Source organism: Pleuronectes platessa, chromosome 13 (assembly GCF_947347685.1).
Source record: "Pleuronectes platessa chromosome 13, fPlePla1.1, whole genome shotgun sequence".
Taxonomy (NCBI): Eukaryota; Metazoa; Chordata; class Actinopteri; order Pleuronectiformes; family Pleuronectidae; genus Pleuronectes; species Pleuronectes platessa.
In genome coordinates this window covers 6,324,444-6,346,654 of record NC_070638.1, presented here as the reverse complement: position 1 = coordinate 6,346,654, position 22,211 = coordinate 6,324,444, and the positions used below count along the sequence as shown (strand labels likewise).

The 22,211-nt window shown below is 42.3% G+C and overlaps 2 protein-coding genes across 2 annotated transcripts; one reads left to right on the top strand and one right to left on the bottom strand.

Annotated features, from left to right (window-relative positions):
- Positions 1–188: 188 nt before the first annotated feature.
- On the top strand, positions 189–10,260 carry phc3 (polyhomeotic homolog 3 (Drosophila)). The gene is made up of 17 exons (XM_053437925.1): positions 189–210; positions 313–403; positions 1,569–1,764; positions 2,446–2,601; positions 2,692–2,769; positions 2,857–3,015; positions 3,126–3,215; positions 3,468–3,669; positions 4,131–4,780; positions 4,866–4,995; positions 5,147–5,430; positions 5,572–5,731; positions 5,813–5,924; positions 7,260–7,389; positions 8,290–8,352; positions 8,416–8,647; positions 9,571–10,260. The coding sequence occupies exons 1-17, from the start codon at positions 189–191 to the stop codon at positions 9,723–9,725; spliced, it is 2,910 nt and encodes a 969-aa protein (XP_053293900.1). The 3' UTR covers positions 9,726–10,260.
- Positions 10,261–13,248: 2,988 nt separating this feature from the next.
- dapk3 (death-associated protein kinase 3) lies at positions 13,249–18,902 on the bottom strand. Its single transcript, XM_053437509.1, has 9 exons — positions 18,808–18,902; positions 17,941–18,032; positions 17,016–17,376; positions 16,645–16,774; positions 16,420–16,468; positions 16,308–16,334; positions 16,073–16,225; positions 15,907–15,952; positions 13,249–15,054 (listed from the first exon to the last, which is right to left on the bottom strand). The coding sequence occupies exons 2-9, from the start codon at positions 18,000–18,002 to the stop codon at positions 14,518–14,520; spliced, it is 1,365 nt and encodes a 454-aa protein (XP_053293484.1). The 5' UTR covers positions 18,003–18,032; positions 18,808–18,902; the 3' UTR covers positions 13,249–14,517.
- Positions 18,903–22,211: the final 3,309 nt, after the last annotated feature.

The window sequence follows — 22,211 nt, the reverse complement described above, 5'->3', positions numbered from 1 at the left end:
AAAACCCCAGTGTTTTGTCCTTTTATTCCAATGGAGAGCAACAGGATTTCCGCACAAAGCTCAAACTAACAGGTCAATATCTAAATCCTTACTTGTAAAAATACTCACTACGATACAAATAAACTCAGCGTGAACAGTCGGACTCCTCCGGGTCTGTCCACGCAGTGCGCGCAGCAGCAGAGCCCCGCATGTGGAAGGTCCTCCCGCACTGTGAGCGGTGCTGTGTCCAGGCTGGTTATTTTTGATTATTACAGTCTCCTGTCTGTGCACCGTCTGATTTTTTTAAATCTCCATTTTACATTGACGCATCAGTGTCGCCTCCTGACTGGGACAATGTGCCGGGGTACGGTCTGCTCCTGATGGCCCGAGTCCTTCACTACCAGGCAGGTACCGCCGACAAGAGGTGAATGGATGAGGATGCATGACGCACACACAGACACAGAGAATGACTCCCCGATATGTTGCATTGATTATCCTATAAATTATGGACAGTACATTCAAGATCAGACTGTGTTTGTTGTGCTCGTTCAGGGTTTATGAATAATATCACGTCTGCTTTCTACTAGACAGAAAAGGCTCTGCAGCAAAATCCAATCAATATTCAACGTGTGAGTCTCCATCCAATATCAGCCTCCATCCATTTGAAATATACAGCAGATTATTTCACTGGGCTTGTGTTAGAAATTATTTTATTATTATTATTATTATTATTATTGTGGAGATATTTGACTCATAATTAGCTGTTTGGGAAAAAACTTCAAGCACTGAGGCATCTCTGTTTTTCAACAGAATGTGTGAGGCAGAAAATAACAGTAAACACCCATCAGTTTGTCAATGAGGTGAAATATTTTTCCTGTTCATAAGGTGTTAATAACATTAAACAAAGGGGGAAAATTTAGATAACACTCATTATGATCTAAAATCAGCACATTTATAGACACTGATTATTATTAACTGTGTTGTGTGGTTTATTTCAGTACTGCAGAGGTTGGGTGCTCTAGTTTATTATCTGTGAGTTTATGTTCACTGGCCAATTCGAATACCATGCAGCATTTAATGAACCAATAACATTATGATTTGTTCTCTGCATTTTTTGCTATCTCTTTGGTGTTTGGTGCATAATGAACATATTCAAATATCAGAAATATTACAATAAATGGATGATCTGTTATTTGAAACTGAGCAAAATGAACCAAATTTACACTCCAGTGAAATCTATCAAATAAAATGTTTTATTCTGAAAGAGAGCAGAAACATTGTGGCAGAATTTTAGAACAACGTGTGTGGGTTTAAACCCACTTCTGAAAATGTACTAAAATCAGATTTTAACTTCTCGTTGTTTTGTTCGCAATCCTTAAACACTGGAGGTTTTAAAGCTCTGACAGATTTATTATAGACTCATGTCACTGAAAGCTTTTGCCACAGAGAGAGAGAGATAAAAGTGTTCAACACTAAAACAACTAAATCTCATTCACATGAAGTTCATTCAGAGGAAGTCGGTATTGAACTTCCTCCTGTTAACTGAAGTCTCTTTCATCTCCATAGTTTCCCCATCACTGAATCTGTGTGTGTGTGACCTGGAGGATGGAGAGACAGAGGCCGGTGGAGAAGCAGGCGGACTCTAATAGAATCGTAGCTGCCGCCACCACCCCCACTACATCAGCTCCTGTAACCATGGCAACAGTCAGCTCCAGCTGCACCACTTGCACCCAGGCGCCCTCCGCCTCCCTCAGCATCCTCCCATCTGACAGACAGGCGGTCCAGGTAATAGACAGAATCCAAGAGCTCTGCAAAGAAGTTTGATCACGAGTGCTTTAGGTAATAGACGGCACCTGGTAGCCCTGGGCCTAATTATTATTACAGGTATGTATATTCCCAGTGGGCTACTACCTGGGACCTCTACAGGCTCTGTTTGACTTGACTGTCAGAGAGTCCAGCTGCGAGACAGCGCACATCTGTATACATTATTTATTTGACAAGCAAAGAGGTCAGATAATTGACCGTACTATGGATCCCTTCACACATCGTTTCATATGACAGGGGCTCTTCCAGGTAATAAATGAGACCTATCTCTGCATTGAGTTTGTTAATTGATTGGCAGACAGCACCTGCTGAGAACTATGCACTCATGGTTTTATTCAACGTTTATGGTTTTCCAGGCAATAGACAGTACTTTTGAACTATAGATAGTAATAGGCAGCATGGGACCTCTGCAGTGCATACATTATTACATTTTTCAGGAAGATAGGTCAGGTGATAGACAGTACCTGGGACCTTTGCATTTTTATATATTTTTTGGCAATGTGAAGGGCTGTCCCAGAAAAGGTATTCCCCCCGACAGTGTGTATGTTTTTCGTTCAATAGACTGCCCAGATCTGCAAAAGAAGAAAACAAAATTGTGCTGCATACAGTGGACTGTGAAATGTATTTGTTTTGAACCAACAGGTGATCCAGCATGCTATCCACAGACCTCAGAGCATGGCAGCCCAGTACCTGCATCAGATGTACGCAGCCCAGCAGCAGCACCTCATGCTGCAGACAGCCGCCCTGCAGCAGCACCAGCACAGCCCCCAGCTGCAGAGTTTGGCCACCATACAGCAGGTCAGTGTGCGTGTGCATGTGTGTTGGGTTGTGCAATCTGAATGAAAAAGTGTGAGAGGAAGGGAATAATGAGTTCACTATTCCTTTCAGGGGTCGGCCTGTCAGAGGCGGCCTCCGACTCCATCCACTGGCTGCTTGGTTCAACCTGCGGGTGTTTCCCAAAGCTCTGTAAGCAACTGTGTCTCACTCTCATCCCCACATATGAACTCCAGTCTCTGTCTGTTTACATTCCTCATCATGCCTCCCTGAACCCAGATCACTTTACCAGCATCTCCGGTGACCGCCCAGCTGATTGGCCGCACCCACACATCCAACTCCACCACTACTGCAACCACATTATCCCAGCATGCCATGCTCCTGGGAAACAGACCAGCTAACTGTAACCAGGCTCAGATGTACCTCCGAACTCAGATGGTACGAGCCTTCTCAAATATCTCAAGCTCCTGGTCATGCAGGTGCTTTGAAACTCCGTAAATCATTTCCCCCCTATTTCTATTATTACCAGACGCTTTTTCCTCTTTCAGCTAATTCTGACTCCTGCAGCTCCGGTGGCTGCCGTTCAATCAGACCTCCCTGCTGTCACCTCCTGCTCCTCTTTACCTACCTCCTCTCAGGTACTGACTTTGCCAGGCACAGAATTAGAATAACCCATGTGTGATGGAACACTCATTGTTATAGACATCGGGATGTCACAAACTGTCAGCGTGAGCTATGTTGCAGAATTAAAGGAAATCTAGTAAAAGTGGAGGGAAAGTTCTGATGTGACAGGAGCCATTAATAAAGCTGCATGAAAGAACAAGGTGTTACAAGTCTGTCAACACCCCACACGCTGATGTCTAAAAGTCATTCTCCTTGCGTATGTTCAGATTCAGAATCAGGCTCTGCGTGCCCACTTACCTGGGGCTCTGGCTACAGCCCACAGTGTCATCTTGAAGCCGTCCACCCAGCCGCAAGCCCTGTCTTCATCCGCCTCTTTGTCCAAGACGTCAATCTGCGCTCTGAAGACCAACCAGCTGATTGACACCTCGACTGAGACCAGTCAGTCTGGACCCCACATCATGAGCCGAGGTCAGTCCCTGTGTTCATACAATGACTCCGAAAAGAAAGATTTAAGAGTTTCAGATTTAAGTGTAGCAGAGGAAATCCTGCACGCAATGACGTTTGAATCAAGTGACATATTTCAGGTATTGAATACAAAAATCACACACCCTGTTTTCTGTTGATATGTCCAACAACGTTATATGACTGATTCATTATGTTTGGAGTATTTTCATGGGGAAAGATATGTTCCAGTATCCCAGAAAAGAGGAACATGTGGTTTATATCTGTATGTTTTTATTCCCTCTGGCAAGTTATGTTTTCGTCTACATTAGTTTGATGGTCAGTAGGATTATGGGAAAACGACTGAACTGATTTTGTGGAGGGGTGGAGCGTGACCCAGAAGCTTTCTTTTCAAATTCTTAAACATTGTAAGATGTGCTTGGTGGAGGTATGTGCTCTACTGAGAGTCATTCTCTCTCTCCCTGCAGCCTTTTCTCCAGTGCAGACCCACGCTCTGGTCAAACAGCAGCTGTCCTGGCCATCTGGCCAGCGGGTGGCGCACCACCAGCTCATCCTGCAGCAGACCACGGCCGGCGCCCTGAACCACAGACACCTCCAGCCCATCGCACTCAGAGTAGCCCCCCAGGAAACAAATTCCCACCATCTTCCTCTTCCTCTAAAAAGACTGACCACTCCCAGCACCCAATCACACACCAACTGTGACCCCCACAAGCCCTCTTCTTCTACATTATCATCCTCTTCTTCATCCATCACCAGCGTATTTGCATCATCAGCTCAGAACTCAATCCCAGCTGCCACCGTTCAGCCTCAGCCTCCTCCTCTGGTGGCCGCGCCGCAGCGCCGAACCTTATTCCCACAAGTGCAGAATCAGCCTCCGCCTCCTCCTCCACCTCTGGTTCTCCCCAGGCTGCCCCAGAACCCCCCGGCCTCGCTTCAGAGGCTGTCCCTGCACTCGGTCCGGGCCTTGTCCGTCCAGTCGGGGCAGGTGCTGGTGACAGAGCAGGAGCTGCCTGTAGCGGAGACCCTCCTCCAGATGCCCTACCGGAACCTGCCCCCTCCTCAGACGGTGGCTGTTGACCTGAAAGTGCATGTGGTCAGACGCAATGATAATCCACCAGTGAGTCCCTGTGTCCTGTCTGGAGAGCTCCCGTTCACAGTGTGTTTTGGTTTGACTGAGGTTTTGTTGTGTTTTTTAATTTCAGTCGGGGCAAACTGAAACAGGCAAAGTGAACAGATTGAACCCAGAGGAGAAGAAAGACAGATGTTCGTCAAGTCGACAGAGAGACAGGAACCCCACATCCCTCATTGTGACTCCTAAGCAAAATGGTGCAGGTAAAATATGATGCTAAAATAATTAAAGACACATAATTGCTCGTACATCCACTATAAGTTATAAGTATTCAAACCTCAAAATGAACCTGATGAAATAATTCCAGTTCAACTGTCTGATAAAAGCTATTTTACGCTTGTTACTGTCCCGCAGTGATGGGTTCGTCCCCTGTCATCTCCAGTCCCTCAGTGATCAGGTCACCTCAGGTGGAGGAGTCCTCCCAGCTCACCACGACCAGCAGCACTAGCAGCATCCCTCCTCCTCCTCCACCTTCCCCTCTACCTCCTCCCATCCTTCCTACCACAGTCAGAGGCCCTAGCCAGCCTCCCTCCGCCCCAGCCGGCCTCCCAGAAAGCCCCGACAGGATACTGACGACCCACGTCCTCACTCACCTCATAGAGGGCTTCGTCATCAGAGAGGGCCTCGAGCCATTCCCAGTAAGTCACCTGGAGGTGCAAGGAAAGCAGTCTCACTGGGGCTCAGTCATGCCAAAGTAAAAATATAACAAAATATAAAATAAAACCTACACCTCCGTATATTTAAATCTACACTTCAACTGTAATTTTTTTAAGATGCAGGTGGGTCCTTCCTCGCTCTTAGGGGACCAGCAGGCTTCACTTCCAGAGTCACAGGAGACACACACCAATGGGAACACAGAAGCAGAGGACAGTCCTCTGGATGCTGAACAGTCAGATTCAACAGACTCAGAGATGGACAACGATGAGCACACAGCAGATGGTGAGCATTGTGTGCGTGTGTGTGTGTGTGTGTGTGTGTGTGTGTGTGTGAGACTAACAGCTGGTTCCTCTGAAGCTGCAGAGCTGGGTGAGAGCGTGGCGGCGGTGCTGCAGTGTGAATACTGCGGGAGCAGAGGTTACGCTCAGACGTTTCTTCGCTCCAAACGCTTCTGCTCCATGAAGTGTGTCAGAAGGTAAATAAATCCCCACACGAGATGTGACCAACGTGTTTGTGGTTCTCGGATATGGGGTGCCGTTTGTAAAGCAGCTCATGCTGAAAATAAGAGCAACATTTTGTCACATTTAGCTTCAAACCATGTTTAAAAAACTGGTGTGAATTTTTTAGAGTAACTTTTTTGCACATTTACAACAATATTTGTCAACTTAGAGATATTTTAAATATTTAAATCCAAATGTTAAATGTTACACTTAAATGTTAAATGTTAAATCTAAATGCTAAATGTAAATCTTAAATTTAAATCTAAGTCTAAATGTGAAATCTAAATATTTAATCTAAATCTAAATCTAAATGTTAAATCTAAATGTTAAATCTAAATCTAAATGTTAAATTTAAATTTAAATCTAAATGTTAAATCTAAATGTTAAATCTAAATCTAAATGTTAAATCTGAATCTAAATCTAAATGTTAAATCTAAATGTTAAATCTAAATCTAAATCTAAATGTTAAATCTAAATCTAAATCTAAATGTTAAATCTAAATGTTTCAGTTGAAACTAAATATTTAACTAATATGCAAATTCAAATGCCGGTAACAGGAAGTGACAAAATAAAATCTCGAGGTCAGAGTGTGTTTATAGTGGCAAATAACGAATAAATCTTATCCGGGGAAATGGACTCTTGGACATGGATTATCGTGATATTAACTACATAAAATAACAAACACGTTTGGAGAAACTTTATTTGAAGAGTACTTTGAGTTTTTAGTGTCACTTTTATGAAGGATGCGGGACTTATGACCTGTAGCCACTATAGCCAGCCACAAGGGGGCGCACTTTGAGCTTTTATTTTGTTTCTTCCTGGCCAATTAGCACAACGTAACTCAAGTTCAGTTCTTTCCTTTAAAAACAATTGATAATGTTGCATGTTTCATGAACTAGTGTTAGTTCACGACACTGTCTGAGAAACGATGAAGATTCTCATCCAACACCAACCAACTGGTCCTGACTTTGTGAAAATTATAATCAGGGTGTTGCTCTCTCTGTATAAATACAGATACAACGTGATGTATTAGGTTTATTCTATCCACCCATCTTGATTAGTTAAAATGCAGCCTGTTCCTGTGGTGGTGAGACATGCCAACTCACATCTGGACCCCATTGAGCTCCATTCGGTTCATAAGAAAAAGTCCCAAGTGTATAATCAGTCTGGGGTTCCCCTCTGATTCTCCATCCAGCCATCGAAGACAGGACGGCTACGAGTCCAGATGCAGCCCATCAGCTATAATGGCTGGTGCCTGACTAACCATCTGCAAACAGCACTGACTTTGTGACCGACCGACATGTGTTTAGGTTCAGTGTGAGCTGCACCAAGCGTATCACCGTGCTGCGAGCAGGCCGCTGGGGTCACAGGCCGATGGGCAGGAGGGGACGACCTCCCAGCAGAGTCAACGGAGCCTCCAGAGAACATTTCCTGAGACAGGTCCGTTCATATCCATGACCCGATGCATATAAGGAAAATACAGAAGTGCTGCAGGGATCAATGGTTCTAAAGTAAAACTGCTCCCAGGGGAACAGCCACATTTTACAGCTTTTAGGTTGAACTAAAATATTAATTTGAAAGCTGATGTTAACATGAACCTTAAACCTTGAAATAGTAGCTTTGAAAATCTATTTGACGGTTTGCTGACTTGAAATAGGGAGAATGTTGCTGCTTTCATTCCCATTCTGAACAGTCTGCTCTCGCTCTGTGTTACAATCTGTAATACGTAGCTTACTGACCCAACAAGTTTAGGATTAATGCAGAAATTTAGATCAGTTAAAAAGACTTAGAAGTCATTAAACAACCTGTGTTTATTTTCAGTGAGGAAACTTAGAAAATTTGAAGTTTGTTGGATTTGTTCAGGGGCGGACTTGGACATATTTCAGGCCCAGAATTCGACTCGAAGGACCAGACCTCTAATTTGTAGCCTAACCCTGTTTGTTGATGTAATGGTTGAGTCAAGTAAACAAGTAGGAGCCCAGTAACTCACTGCCCTCTGCCATCTTTTAAGTTACATCATCTTTGCCAAGTGCCATAATAGTCTAATTTTCTGTTGCTGGAATTATCATATTTCCAAGTGCTTTTACTTAAAAAATTCAACATCAGATTTGTCCCGATATTGTCAGTGTCAAAATCGGAGGTGGTGAACCATCAGTGTGAAGTGACATTAGTCTATGGAAATAGGTGGTTTATCAATGTCTTCTATTTTGTCTCTTGAATTAAGTCTTTCTTAATTTATATTGTTTATACACACAGTGGTAATGAGAAATCAAAATATTTTTGTGTAACTTCTTTTAAATGAAACATTTATTTAGAAAGATATAATTATGTGCTCCACAGGCTCCCGGGTCAGTTGCCTCGGGGGAGACTCAGCAGTGCTCACCGAGAGAGGAGGAAGAGGAGGCTCAGGAGGAAGAGGAGGCTCAGGAGGAAGAGGATGCTGAGGAGGAAGAGGAGGACCAGGAGGAGGAGGAGGACCAGGAGGAGGAGGAGGAGGAGGAAGAGGAGCGGGAAGAGTTAGACGATCCTCCCATTCCCATGAAGACCAGGTTAAGGAAGCAAGTTGAGAGAGACCGAGAGAGGGAGAGAGAGCAGAGGATTCCAGAGACGATCAGTGTTTCTGACAGAGATGAGGACGTCGGCCGTCCGTCCCAGTGGAACATGCAACAAGTGTTTTCTTATATCAACTCTCTTCCAGGTACTGATGTGGCTTGAGGATATTTAAAATGACTGGCGGTTAACATTTTCTGGTGCTTTGTCTGTTTTACATGCACTTCATTCGACTGCAGTGCGTTGAGGTTTCAAGGCTTTTCTATAATATGGTATCATATAAGTAGAAAAACGTACCGATATACAATTTTATGAAAACCTTTAACAATCAAGCCCCTTCATATATCTAAGAGCTCATGAACCCATATTATTCAAATGGATCACTTCGCTCCCGAAACACAGGTTCTCTTGTGGTTCCAAGAAACTGGAATAGTCGAATAGGAGGAGGAGCCTTCAGCTACCAGGCGCCTCTCCTGTGGAACCAGCAAACACCATCTCTACATTTAAGGATAAAATTAAAACGTTCCTTCATGATAAAGCCTATATTTAGTTCTGGATCAGGTGAGTCCTGAACCATCCCTTAGCAATGTTCCTTTAGGGCTAGACAGCTGGGGGAACTCCCATCATAAACTGAGCACTTCTCCCCTTCTCTCTGTCTCTCTGCCCCCACATTCATTTATCTATTTTACTTCATTTCAATAACTATGTGTCTTTTTACTCCAATAGTCCAGCTAGCTCTTTCTTTCTCTCTCTGCAGGTATCTCTGACTCCAGAGCTATAGGATAACAACTATTAAGATTAATATTAATAGCAATATCAATATTAATATAATTATTAATGCATTATTATATGAGTTAATCAATAACATCTTTACACACTTATTGTTTTCTTTAGAACTGGTCAGAGCTGATACCTGAAGTGTTCCTGGTGTCTCTCTCGTTTATTTATTCATTTTCAAGAAAAATAATTAGTTGAGCAATGTAATTGTTAGTTGTAGCTTGAATTAATCAAATCAAATATCTGCCCTCATCAAAATGAACAGGATTCTATTTATTTTTCTTCTTTCTCCAGGTGGTCGAGTCGTAGCTGAAGAGTTTCGCTCGCAGGAAATCGACGGTCAGGCTCTGCTGCTTCTCACCGAGGATCACCTGGTCAGCACCATGAACCTGAAACTGGGACCTGCACTCAAACTCTGTGCCCACATCAACTCTCTGAAAGATGCATGAGCCTGTAACATTCCTATTCAGGGCCAGGTCAAAGAAAAACTGTTTTTCGGGCTGATTTCTGATTCCATTGGTTAAAAGATGGAGCAGATCGTGAAGTGATCTGAAATCCTGGACGCACAGATTTTCCAGAAACCACTGCCATGGATTTCTCTTCTGACACCAGCAGCTGTTTCCAGTTGTTCATCAGATTGAAGTCCACTCAGAGAGATGAGCGGTTTTATTCTGTTACCTCCGGTCATTCCATCGTAGTGATTGTAGCTCCACTTATCCATTTGTTTCAAAATGGTTCCAGAAAATGTTTGTATCATTTGTAAACAGGCGATCAACTTGAAATTTACATTGTTACACAAAGGTTGCTGTGTGATCTTCAAGGTTTTCAAAACAGATGGTTGCATAATGACGGGATTTTTACATGTATCATCAGCAAAACAGTTAAAATAAGTATGAAAACTAACTGATGACAAGATTATTTATTGTTACTATTATTGTATTATTGTCATAATTAATATATAAATTTAAAAATTTTAAAAAATGTAAGAAACATTGTATGTCTTGTGTTGCTGTGTTGTGTATTTGTGAACAGTAGCACACTAAACCATTCACACTGATGTGTTTAACTCCAACACTGTGTTTATTGATCAGAGCCATGAATCCTGTATACAGAAAGACATACACAGAGAGATGTTATCTTGTAATATTTATTTACAACAGAAAACATATTTTCAATATATATCTTCACTGTCCCCAGCTGCTGTTCCTCTCTCCTCCACATCGTTCTCTGTCTCACTGAGCTTTTTAAAGATCGAGTCTGCTGCAGCTTCACCTCCAGCCTCCTCTGTCCAACCTTCAGAAGGTCGACCTCCTCCTTCAGAGCTTGGTAATCCTTCTCCACCTTCTGCTCCAGCTCATCTCGGGCTGAGGTGGCTCCTGTTGCAGACTTGCCTCCAGTCTCCCACACTTGGCCTGACTCTCAGTGAGCACGTCCAGGCAGTCCGCGTAGGCTCTGAATATTTTACTCTGCTCCCTGGTCTCTTTTTTCAGGAGATCATCCTTTTCTCTCAGCTGCTCCTGCAGCTGCTCCACCTGCTCCTTCAGAGACGCGGTTCCATCGTTGAGAGCCTTGATCTCACCCAACTCTGTCAGACACTTCTTCAGCTCCTGTTCTTTGGTGCTGAGTAAGGCCTGGCAGTCAATGTAAGCGCTGGTTTGAGATCTTTTCTCCTCATTAGCACTCACGATGAGCTGGTTCTTGTTCATCAGCTCATCCTCCAGCCTCCTCTGTCCAACCTTCAGCAGGTCGACCTCCTCCTTCAGAAGCTGGTTCTCTTTCTCCACCTCCACCTCTCTGCTACAGCTCATTTCGGGCTGAGGTGGCTCCTGGTGCAGACTTGCCTCAAGTCTTACACACTTGGCCTGACACTCACTGAGCTCAAACAGGCAGTCCTCGAAGCCTTTGAAGCTTTTACGTTGTTTACTGGTCTCTTTTTTCAAGAGACCATCCTTCTCTCTCAGCTCCTCCTGCAGCTGCTCCACCTGCTCCTTCAGAGACGCGGTTCCATCGTTGAGAGCCTTGATCTCACCCAACTCTGTCAGAGTCTTCTTCAGCTCCTGTTCTTTGGTTGTGAGTAAGGCCTGGCAGTCAATGTAAGCGCTGGTTTGAGCTCTTTTCTCCTCATTAGCACTCACGATGAGCTGGTTCTTGTTCATCAGCTCATCCTCCAGCCTCCTCTGTCCAACCTTCAGCAGGTCGACCTCCTCCTTCAGAAGCTGGTTCTCCTTCTCCATCTCCACCTCTCTGCTACAGCTCATCTCGTGCTGAGGTGGCTCCTGGTGCAGACTTGCCTCAAGTATCCCACACTTGGTTTCACTAACAGTGAGCTCGTACAGGCAGTCCGCGTAGGCTCTGAATATTTTACTCTGCTCCCTGGTCTCTCTTTTCAGGAGATCATCCTTTTCCCTCAGCTGCTCCTGCAGCTGCTCCACCTGCTCCTTCAGAGACGAGGGTCCATCTCTGAGAGCCTTTGTCTCATCCATGGCTCGGATGAGTTCAAATTTGGGGCTACTCACAGTTTCTTGTTGTTGCATATTTCACAACGGAGACAATAACTTCTTCTTGATTAAGCACAGAAGAAATTCAAGTTCAAGAATTGATTCACAGGTTCCTCTCCTCTGTTCGGTTGGTTGTTGACTTCTTGTCGAATAGTAGTTGTCGAGGATTTGTTCTCGCAAGAATATTCTGCTCTCGTTTGAACTTCGCCGCAAAAAACGATGTCTACAGGTGACAAAATTAAATAGTGTTTAAGATTTAGGTGAAAGAGATCTATTGACAGACATTCAATACAAAATAAATCCCAAAAATCCTTTTGGCAGTAGGTGATGCTATTGCTAGCACTATACTAGACTAGTAGATCTATTCAGGGCAAAAACTCTCTGTTCTCTCTTTGCATCAGAGACATTAGAGGATTCTAACACCAAGGACACCGTGAAATCATAGCAAACTGATTACAAATAATTATTTGCTTAATGAATCCTTTGAAGTGTTCTTTTATATATACAGCTCATCTGTATATATTTGCGACAAAAATTGCAGGAGTAACAGGACAAATATGTCATTCATTGCCTAATGTGGTATGCATTATAATGCACACAATACTAATCCTGCAGAATGATATGTGTAATGCCAAAATCATTCTAATAAAAATATATACGGCGAATAATAATGTTTACTGTAATTGCCTAGTGTTGTGTGAAAACATCACGTCCCTTGGCAGAGGGTCATAAAAAAACACATAAGACTATGTTTTCATCATGCTATCATGTATCACTCATTCATTTAAATAACAACTATACACTAGGGCTACGTTGTAGCACTGACGGGCCCGAGCACACGCATTTTGAAGCCGGTTGCAGTTAGTGAAGAGAGTGATCAATGACCAAGCGCACGTCTCCACATTGCATGCGTTTTGCGCACTACGGCAGGACAAACGCTTCACTTCCTGCGTCTGTCATCAAGTTAGAACCCATAGTGAAAACTTTATCTAAATCGAATTTAGTTTTAAAACGAGGCTTACCTCCTTTTGGCAGTAGGTGGTGCTATCGCTAGCACTATACTAGACTAGTAGATATGTTCAGGGCAAAAACTCTCTGTTCTCTCTTTGCATCTGAGACATCAGAGGATTCTAACGCTAAGGACACCGTGACATCATATCAAACTGACAACAAATAATTATTTGCTTAATAAATCCTTTGAAGTGTTTTTTTATATAAACAGCTCATTTGAGCTGTTTATATTTGCGCCAAAATTGCAGGAGTAACAGGACAAATAATATATAATGCATGACATAATATATTGTCATTCGTTGCCTAGTGTGGTATGCATTATAATGCACACATTACTAATCCTGCAGAATGCACAAATCATTCTAATAAAAATATATACGGCGAATAATAATTTGTACTGTGATTGCCTAGTGAACATGACATCCCTTGGCAGAGGGTCATAAAAAAAACACATAAGACTATGTTACAGTTATAACTTTGTTTATTTGACACAAACCCAGACAGGCCATTTTTACATCTTCACAAATCAAAATATATTTTGGAACATTGCTATAATTGTTTAAGTGCAAAGGAGTACAGCTCTCTACTGAAAAGTACTATTGACTACGTTATTTACGTTCTATGCTCGACATGGGGAATGTGTTGCCAGGATGTGAAACTTAACGGTGGAATGTTTCAGGTGTGCAGGGATGGTCTGACTGGAAACAGAAAAACTAAGAGGAGATACCGTTCACAAAGAAAGTTTCCACACACATGATTTGGTTAACAAGGAGACTGTGCAAACGTTGTTGCGTTTAAGACATCGAGCGATATCAATGTGATAGAAATGTCATCAGTTTACAGGCACCGCAAAGGTGAGCTTGTACATTCTCAAACCCGGTAACATCTTTATTCTACAGGTCCATCAATTCGGATTAGTTTCAAAGTAAGTTCTGAGGGAAGTTTTCAAATTATATCAGCTGGTACACAGATGACAGCAGGTAAATGGGGAAATATCACTTACAACAAGCAATTAAAAAATATATAAAAGGATACATTGTGCCATGATAAACAAATAATTCATAAATATTTACTTAGTTTTTAATGTTCAAATGTATTTTATGACTTCTTTCCCTGGATTTCTTTAACCAACGTATATGGTACTTCCAAAATAATGGACCAGTAAACTTAAGTGTTGCGCTAACTCTTCTATACTCAGTTTGGATTTATTTCATCCGTTACAGTCAACGCTCTTTTCCAACATGTGACAGAATTTAAGATTTAAAATCAGCTGTAATCAAATATAAAATGCATGTAAATGGATAAATAGTCAATGACTTTTAAAGCTCTTGAAAATTTCGCTGAATTTAGCGTCTGAAGAGATAACTAAAAAAAACTAAAACTATTTACAAAACCGACAGAATCCCAATGTGGTTTGCAAATGATTTTGTGTAATTGGATGCATGACAGCTGCATTACAGTAAGTGAAATCTTTAAAATTATAAATTAATGTATAAAACACAGGAATGAGCCTCTTCAATAGGGAATGGGTTCAGTATATTGCTTCTCTGCTTCTTGCTGGTTTCTCTCGATGTAACACTAAAATGGCGGAACATCTTTCCTGATTGGAAGCAGCTGCCTAGCTTATGAGGACGACTGACCCACTCACACGCTGCTGTGTGTGACGCATGCGGAGAAGACAGGCCGGACGATACTTGAGATTAAAAGTGTCTTTGTTGGATGTGAGCCCAGCTCAGGGCATGCTGCCAGAGCTGAGCCCGTCCCTCTCTGCAGATATGGACTTGACCAGCTCCTCCACCCAGCGGACCTCGGAGGCCACCTGCTCGGCCAGGACATCGTAGCGGTTTTCCAGGCGCCCAAACTTGCGCTTGAGGATGTTGGCAGCCTGCATGGTGCCTCGGGCTTCCTCCTGGCACTTCTTGCGCTGGGTCTGGGAGCGCTGCAGCTCCTGGCGGATGTGGCTCAGGTCGCTGGAGATGCTCTGGTTCTCCTCCTTGTACCAACCCTCTTTCTCCTCGTAGATGGACAGTAGCGCCGCCACATCCTCTTGGCACGAGCGCTGGTTGCGCTCCAGGTCCTTCAGGCCTTCCTCTGCCGCTGCGATCTCCTCCAGCACCTGGGAGAAGCGCTCAAAGTTGACATAGGTGTTGTTCGGCGGCATGCTGGAGTGAGACTTAATGGTGTACTCCTTCAAACGAGTGGTCTTCAGGCGCCGGCGCTCAGGCTTGTGGTCTCTCTCCTCTGGACGCACGTTCCTCCTCTTGATCACCTGGAGAGTGGGAAAAGAACATTTTGAAATAAGGATGGAAATTTGATATAAGATATCAAGACTGATAATCTGGATTTTTGACTGAAATACGGAGACACATCAGGGTCGGAAATCAGATTAAAATATATTAAGTTGATATTTAGTTTGGTGCATAAACAAACAGGTTTCATGTCTTAAATTAGCTTTTTATAGGAAATGTGACCAAACTAACGACAGGATTTGTTGCAGTGAGGGTGGAGTGACTTTGTAATGGATAATAAAGCTTTTGTAAATGACCTAATTTCACCGACATACCTTTCTACTACAATATCAATATGGGCACATATTTATAGGTTGTTATTGCACTTTATAGGTAATATTTATTATGTTAAACTGAATTATAAATATTGGGAGTGGAGGGCGATTTTTTATGTTTTTTGGTGCTTTTAATTTTGCCATATCAAAAAAAAATTACCCTGCTAATGTTTGGTATCTATTTAATCACAATATTGCCTCTATGACAAGTTAATTAATTTTCACTATGGCATTCTATATCAACACTCAGATCAGATCAGGTTTTGTGTTCACGCAGTGTGATTGTAGAATCCGGGGAGTTAAATTTCATTATGAGCTAATGAAGAAAGGCGAACATGACAGAATTATGCTGCCTGTGCTGTGTCTTTGTTAGAAGATGGGCTGCAGCATTTTAATTGTATTCACAGAGCAGAACAATAAATCACAATAACCTAATTAGGTCGACACAAAAGCATTGACTCCTTTCTCAGCAGTTTCAGAATATTAAATATCTCTGGACAATTATAAAAATAAATATGATTCTACGTCTTTATGTAAATTTGAATGTTGAACACCCACCTTAATCCAGGGATGCTGAAGACTGTCATTAATCGACATTCTCTTCCTTAAAAAAAACAAAATAATCCCCCAGTGTGAGAATATTTAGGACATTGGGACTTTCACTGTTTTATAAATGTGTTTTTCTTTTCGGGTTTTGTGGCATTAACTGTTTAGATGTTCTTACTTTGGATCCTTGACCAACAGGCGGCGTATGAAGTCTTTGGCGAGCTCGCTGGTGTTGCTGAAATACTCCTCGTCAAAGTCATAGTTGACGCCTGAGATGTTGGTCAGGGTCTCCTGCTTGGTCTCACCCAGAAACGGCGAAGCACCACTCAACCTAACAGGGACAGAGTTTGATTTACATCACTTACGGTGGAGGAATGAGGTGATTTCAGTTTTTTCTTGATGTCACTACTCACAGAATGTACGTGATCACTCCGATGCTCCTGGGGAGAAGAAAAGAACCAAACGTGAGTGGAAACTATAAACAGCATAAAGCTTTAGAGTGAAAAAAACATGTTGACATCTTACCACATGTCCGCCTCCAGTCCAAGTGGCTCATAGTTTACTATTTCTGGCGCTGTAAAGCACAGAGGAATGAGCACTTTAATTCAAACCAGATGTGGAGATCTGAGACAAACTGATCCTTCTTGCCAGCGTGGGCACAAAGGAGCAGGAAAACTGATTTGGGATTTTTCAACGTGGAACATTTGAACTGTGTTAAATGTATAAGGAAGAGGTGAAACTGGATCTCACCGACAAACTCTGGCGTTCCAAAGATGTTCTTGAACTCGTTTCCTGCTTTTATCTGATGAGCGATCCCGAAGTCGATCAGTTTGATCCTGGGGTTTGGGACGTTCTTGTCGAGCAGCATGATGTTCTCAGGCTGAAAAGTAAAACAATGACAGGAGGAAGAAATAAGTTAAGAAATAATAATTTACCAGAAACAGAGCAACATTTGAGCTGATTTGGAGTCACGTCTGTGGCAACTTGATTGATTTAAGTCAGCTATTCAATCTCCTCTGAGCAACACTAACTTCTTCTAACACCTCCACTCAACTTCTCTCCAACACCTCATTTATCCAGAGTGTCTGAAACAAGCCGTCATAACCACACACTGCACTGACCTTGAGGTCAAAGTGGGCGATGCGTTTGGAGTGCAGATACTGAACGCCATCCAGGATCTGTTTGAGGAACTGAGTGGCCTCCTCCTCGGACAGAGACTCCTTCTCAGCCAGGAAGTCAAAGAGCTCTCCTCCAGACACCAGCTCCAGGATCAGGATCACGTCCGTCTTGTTTTCAAAGATGTCGTGCAGAGTGATGATGTTGCTGTGCTGAATCTCCCGCAGGATGTTGACCTCTCGCTCGATCTCTTCGCGGCTCACCCCCCGCCGGCTGGACGACAGCCGCCGCTTCTTAATGAACTTGGCCGCGTACTCGATGCTTGTGCTCTTCTCCTTGCACTTGCGAACAATGGCAAACTGTCCACTGCAGGAAGACGGGAATGAGAAAATCATGGTTGATCGGTGATCAGTGTTTTCATATAACAACACAGATACTTTGGATAAATGTGGACTTGTGGTGAATTTCACAATGTGTTACTGTGCAGAGAGTTTTACTTTCTCCCATTTATCATCTGCAGACCTTTCTCTCTGAGCACACACACACACACACACACACACACACACACACACACACACACACACACACACTCCTCTCCTTTGCATAGACACTACACCACCGCGGAGGTGGAAAGGCACATTGAGAGACAGTGATGTCACACTTTTGCTGCATTACTGCAGAAGAAAAATGGCTAAGGTACAAAGTTGAGTATAGGAAGTCATTGACAAACTACCAAGCAGTGTCAGCTGTTTTCAATGTGTTGTTGACACACGCTTCAATATTTTTGGTCCTGTTTATATCTGAGGTAGTTCACGGTTCAGTTCAGGTAATCATACAGGTCACTTTTGTTTGCATTCATGCAATTTTCAAGGGGGAAAAGTTTTCATAACATCTCTATTCACAATGTTATGTGTGAGAAGCATTACATACCTGCCCAGCTCCTCTTCCATCTCATAAAACAACTCCACATCCTCTTGCCTGAAGCCAGCCATGATGTGAAGGGAGCGATGCCTCGAGATTCACTGCAGAGGAAAAGAAAGATATGTTTAAAAAAAAAAAAAACAGAGGCTGTGGAGTTGAAACCAGTCTGACAGCCCAGTGACCCAAATAACACAAAGTAAGTGGATTTAACGTGTGTTTAAAAGTCAGAAAACTCCAGTTTCCTCCTGCTGAGGAACTCGCGTCCGTTCACCTGGGTTTCTTTCCTCCTTATTTGGCCTGAATCAACACAGCTTGAGTTTTAAGAGAGTTCGAGGCTGATGTCAGAGCTCCGCATTCCAGAGCCACTGACATCACCTCCTCCCCGGACCCTCCATCTCTGACTCAGTTAAAGAGGCTGGAGCTCCGCCACACACACAATTCACAGAACGGGTCATTTAAATCTAATTTGATCTGACGATTAAAAATAAAAAAACACAGAATGTCTGATTCGAGCTCTGGACGAGATGCTGATGTGTTCCAGGCAGTGGAGACAGTTCCCTCGTGGATTATCGTTAGAAAACGTTACATCACATCAAGTTTATGTCACAGTCACAAGACGAAACACGTGAAAAAGTGACAAACTTCGGACTTTTATCAACAAGAGAACAAAACAAGTTGTTTTAGATGAAGGAATGAAGCGAGTCCCCGGCGACGGGAGGAAGGAAGCTAACGCTAGCCGGTGTAGCTAACAAGCCTAACCCGTACAAACACCGGCTATCGCTGGGACAGAATACGATTAATGACATTTGGACAAAGTCAACAAAGTTCAAGGTGAAACGTATACAACTCAGAAACAACATTGAAACGGACACTCACGGTTCAGTTCAGCTGCGAGAGCCGCATTCCTCTGAGAAGACTGGAGACTGAACCGTGTCAGGAAGACACAGGGGGACGCACAGCTTCCGTTCCGCCTTCAAAATAAAAGCCTCGAAATTTAGGGTTTGTCTTGGCAGTCGAGTGATATTTATGTAACACTACTACTACTACTACTACTACTACTACAACTAATATTACTACTACTACTGCTACTACTTCTTCTACTACTACTACTACTAATAATAATGATAAGAGAAATTATGATAATAACAAAAACCTCAACAACAATTATATTAAATTAATTATCAGAACCATAATAATATTAAGACATATAGGCACAGTTTGGTACAAGAAAGATTAATTTATATACTTCAAGTTTGAGGTAGTAATGTTCTTCGTGTGATTTCAGCAAAATCCCGATGAGAAAAGAAGTAATCACAATTATTGTTATTTGTTGATCTCTTGCCCTATGAATCTTTTATACATTTTGAATTCAGCAAAAACACTTGTTATGATGTCTGACTATCAATGATTCATACAGGGACCTAACATCAATGATTATTTTATAATTTGTAAATGCATACATTAATTTGGGTTTAATTTTCATGTACAGGTCAAATCTGTTGAACACACAGAGTAGCAATGAAATATAATGTGGGTATAGAATATATATACACTGATGACAGCTTTCATATTAAGTGGAAATGCTTTGGGGGAAATAGGAGGTAGAGTTTTCCATTGTGCATTGGCCTAATACTATGTAGAGTCAGAGCAGGAATGTATGGGGTTGTTTTTTTCAACAGCAGAGACCTACAGGCTGCATGTGAGCAGCGACTGGAGCTGCAGTTTGTGTTGTGAAGGCAGAGATGGTTCAGTTCCGGTGCTGTTGGGTGACTTGCTGCAGGTAGAAGTGCAGCAGAAGGAGGGACATATGGAATGACATCATGCTGAGTGAATCAGCCGCTGCGGTACGTCAATGAACAAGATCCAGCATGCAACAGCAAAGTTTACAAACTGACTGAGATCATACACGTCAACATAACACACCACACAACACTGAAAAACCAATATTAGATACAGAGTTAACCCAGAGAAAAAACTTCTATCTGCACCATGTTTTTCTGCTTTGACTTATAGGTACGCTAACGGCAGGTATAGGCAGTGTTGTGCATGAACGAACGCAGTATGTTAAATCATCCAGTATCTAAAAGCCAAAAATAAAAGTAACTTTTAAGTAAGGCGGTCAAATATATGTAGTAAAGTAGAAAATATTTTCTCTGAAAATGACACGTACACGCACAAAATAATTTGTCGATCTTCTTATTGTGCTTAGTTCCTCAAACACAAGCACATAATCTACTGTGCAGGGGCTGCGGCTACAGGCTTGCGTAGCTCAGTCACCTGTGAAGACCAGCATCATTTACCCCTGAACCAGCACGGAGAAATGCGTTCCCTGGGCCACAGGGATGAGCCAGCCCCACGCCACTACGCTGCCATGGGTGGAACCAGGACACAAGTGGACACAGGAGCTGGGTCCGAACTCATAACTGATTTGGATTAGGGTGAAACAACTGTTGCACCAGTTGGGTCACTAACATCTCAAAAGAGAGATTCGCCATCTCGACTGTAGTCAGGGAATCTTTTCAAATGGAACCACGCTGTTTGACTCATTACGGTAAAACCAGCTTTGTAACTTAACTTTCACAATTAGCTCTTCAAACACATTTCACGCAGTCTTTTTAGGTTGTTTTTTAGTTTGTTTTATTTTATTCATTTATCACCAAACACTTTTCAAAAGCACAACTCAATGCAACACTATGTCTCGTCTTCCTGGGGATAACGGTGCATATTTTCAAATGATATCAGTCTTATAAAGTATTTCAGTTTACAGTTATTAAACTGAGCATAATTCCACCTATCCTTAAAATATACACTCGCTCACTCTGTTAGTTTACTACAATTCAAACTCTTTCCACTTTAAAATAGGGAAATTACACTTCACTCTAATGCTCTGCAGCATTCATGAGATATCCTTCACCAGAAATCTTTTAATCTGAATCAAAGTGATGGACTGAGAGAGGGATAAAAATGTCACACTATTTTATTTATTAGGGCCCGAGCACTGACAGACAGTTGACTATTGAAATTGTAAGGATTATTATTATTTTGCAGGCAAATTAATTTAATTTAATTCAAATTTTTTTTTTATTAAATTAAAAAAAAAAAAAACTGCGCGCGCACATCCTGCAGAAGACCATTGCGCACATGTGCGCAGAAGACCATTGCGCAGATCCTGCGTGTGTGTGTCTATACTCGACAGCCTTACTTAGAAGTTACTTTTTATATTTTGGGATTTTAGATACTGGATGATTTAACATGCTTTAAAAACCTATTGTTAGAGAATAACCCAGTAGCTTCCAACCTTCTTCGTCTTCTGACGCCTTACAAGAATCACAGTCTGCTGCAGCTTCTTTCCATGTGATGTCCTGAGGCTGCCCCCTGCTGGCTGCTGGGTTCCTCTGCTGCTCCTGCTTGGTTTGTGCAGCTTGCGATTAACTAAAGTTGTCCATAAAAGAAAATCTTTATTATCCTTCAAGGCCAATTTGATGTACAACCAGCAGCCAGTGCACGACAAAAATAAATCAATATATACAATGTAAATAAAACACAATATAAAAACCGTATAGACTAAGTAGCAGGGGGAAATTAGCTTTTAATAAATGAATTGATAAGTCGACTAACAGTAAATTCCCCGTCAACTATTTAGATATTCTAGAAACATTTCATTCTACTTTTAATTTCCAGTATGTGTAGTGTCCATGAATTAAACATGGACACTACAGGGGTAAATCAGGCAGTCCATGCCCAACATACTATATTGCAATCTTTCTGCAGCACAAACCTGAGAAACTACATAACACATCAGTATCATTACTTAGGTTTCCATGGCTGTGACCAAACAGCTGCACTCCAGCTGTTGTCCTGCTTTGCTAATGAAAGAATACTGCATAGTCACATGCAGTATGCATTGAGAGCACAGCATCCTGGATTAAATGTTACTACCAACACATCTCCTTTTGTACTCTGTGTGCATCAATCATACTGAGTCAGGGTGAAAATTAAGATGAATTACACTACATACAGCACAAGCGACACAAACGTGTTGTACTAACAGGAGAAAACTTCTGTCAAAGTCGCAACACGATATGGATGATGGGTACACAGTTGTAGCGATGGTGGATACTTGTGTATTCAAAACAAATGAGCTGTTAAAAGACCTACCTCGTACATAGCTAAGTTTGTTATACAGGGGACTAAATATAGTTTAAATAGCCTAAACATAACTACATCTTATTTCCGTTAGCGAATCATTATTATTTCAACTAAATGACTGCTTTGGTTAA

What these genes read in the sequence shown, in the direction of transcription:
- phc3 (XM_053437925.1), top strand. Translation starts at nt 189, where the DNA reads ATGTGGAAGGTCCTCCCGCACT. An exon ending in GCAGGTACCGCCGACAAGAG is followed by an intron (nt 404 to 1,568) that starts GTGAATGGATGA and finishes CTGAATCTGTGT; the next exon opens with GTGTGTGACCTGGAGGATGG. An exon ending in AGGGCCTCGAGCCATTCCCA is followed by an intron (nt 5,431 to 5,571) that starts GTAAGTCACCTG and finishes TTTAAGATGCAG; the next exon opens with GTGGGTCCTTCCTCGCTCTT.
- dapk3 (XM_053437509.1), bottom strand. Translation starts at nt 18,002, where the DNA reads ATGGCTGGCTTCAGGCAAGAGGATGTGGAGTTGTTTTATGAGATGGAA. An exon ending in TCGCCCACTTTGACCTCAAG is followed by an intron (nt 16,775 to 17,015) that starts GTCAGTGCAGTG and finishes TTTACTTTTCAG; the next exon opens with CCTGAGAACATCATGCTGCT. An exon ending in TGGAACGCCAGAGTTTGTCG is followed by an intron (nt 16,469 to 16,644) that starts GTGAGATCCAGT and finishes TGTGCTTTACAG; the next exon opens with CGCCAGAAATAGTAAACTAT.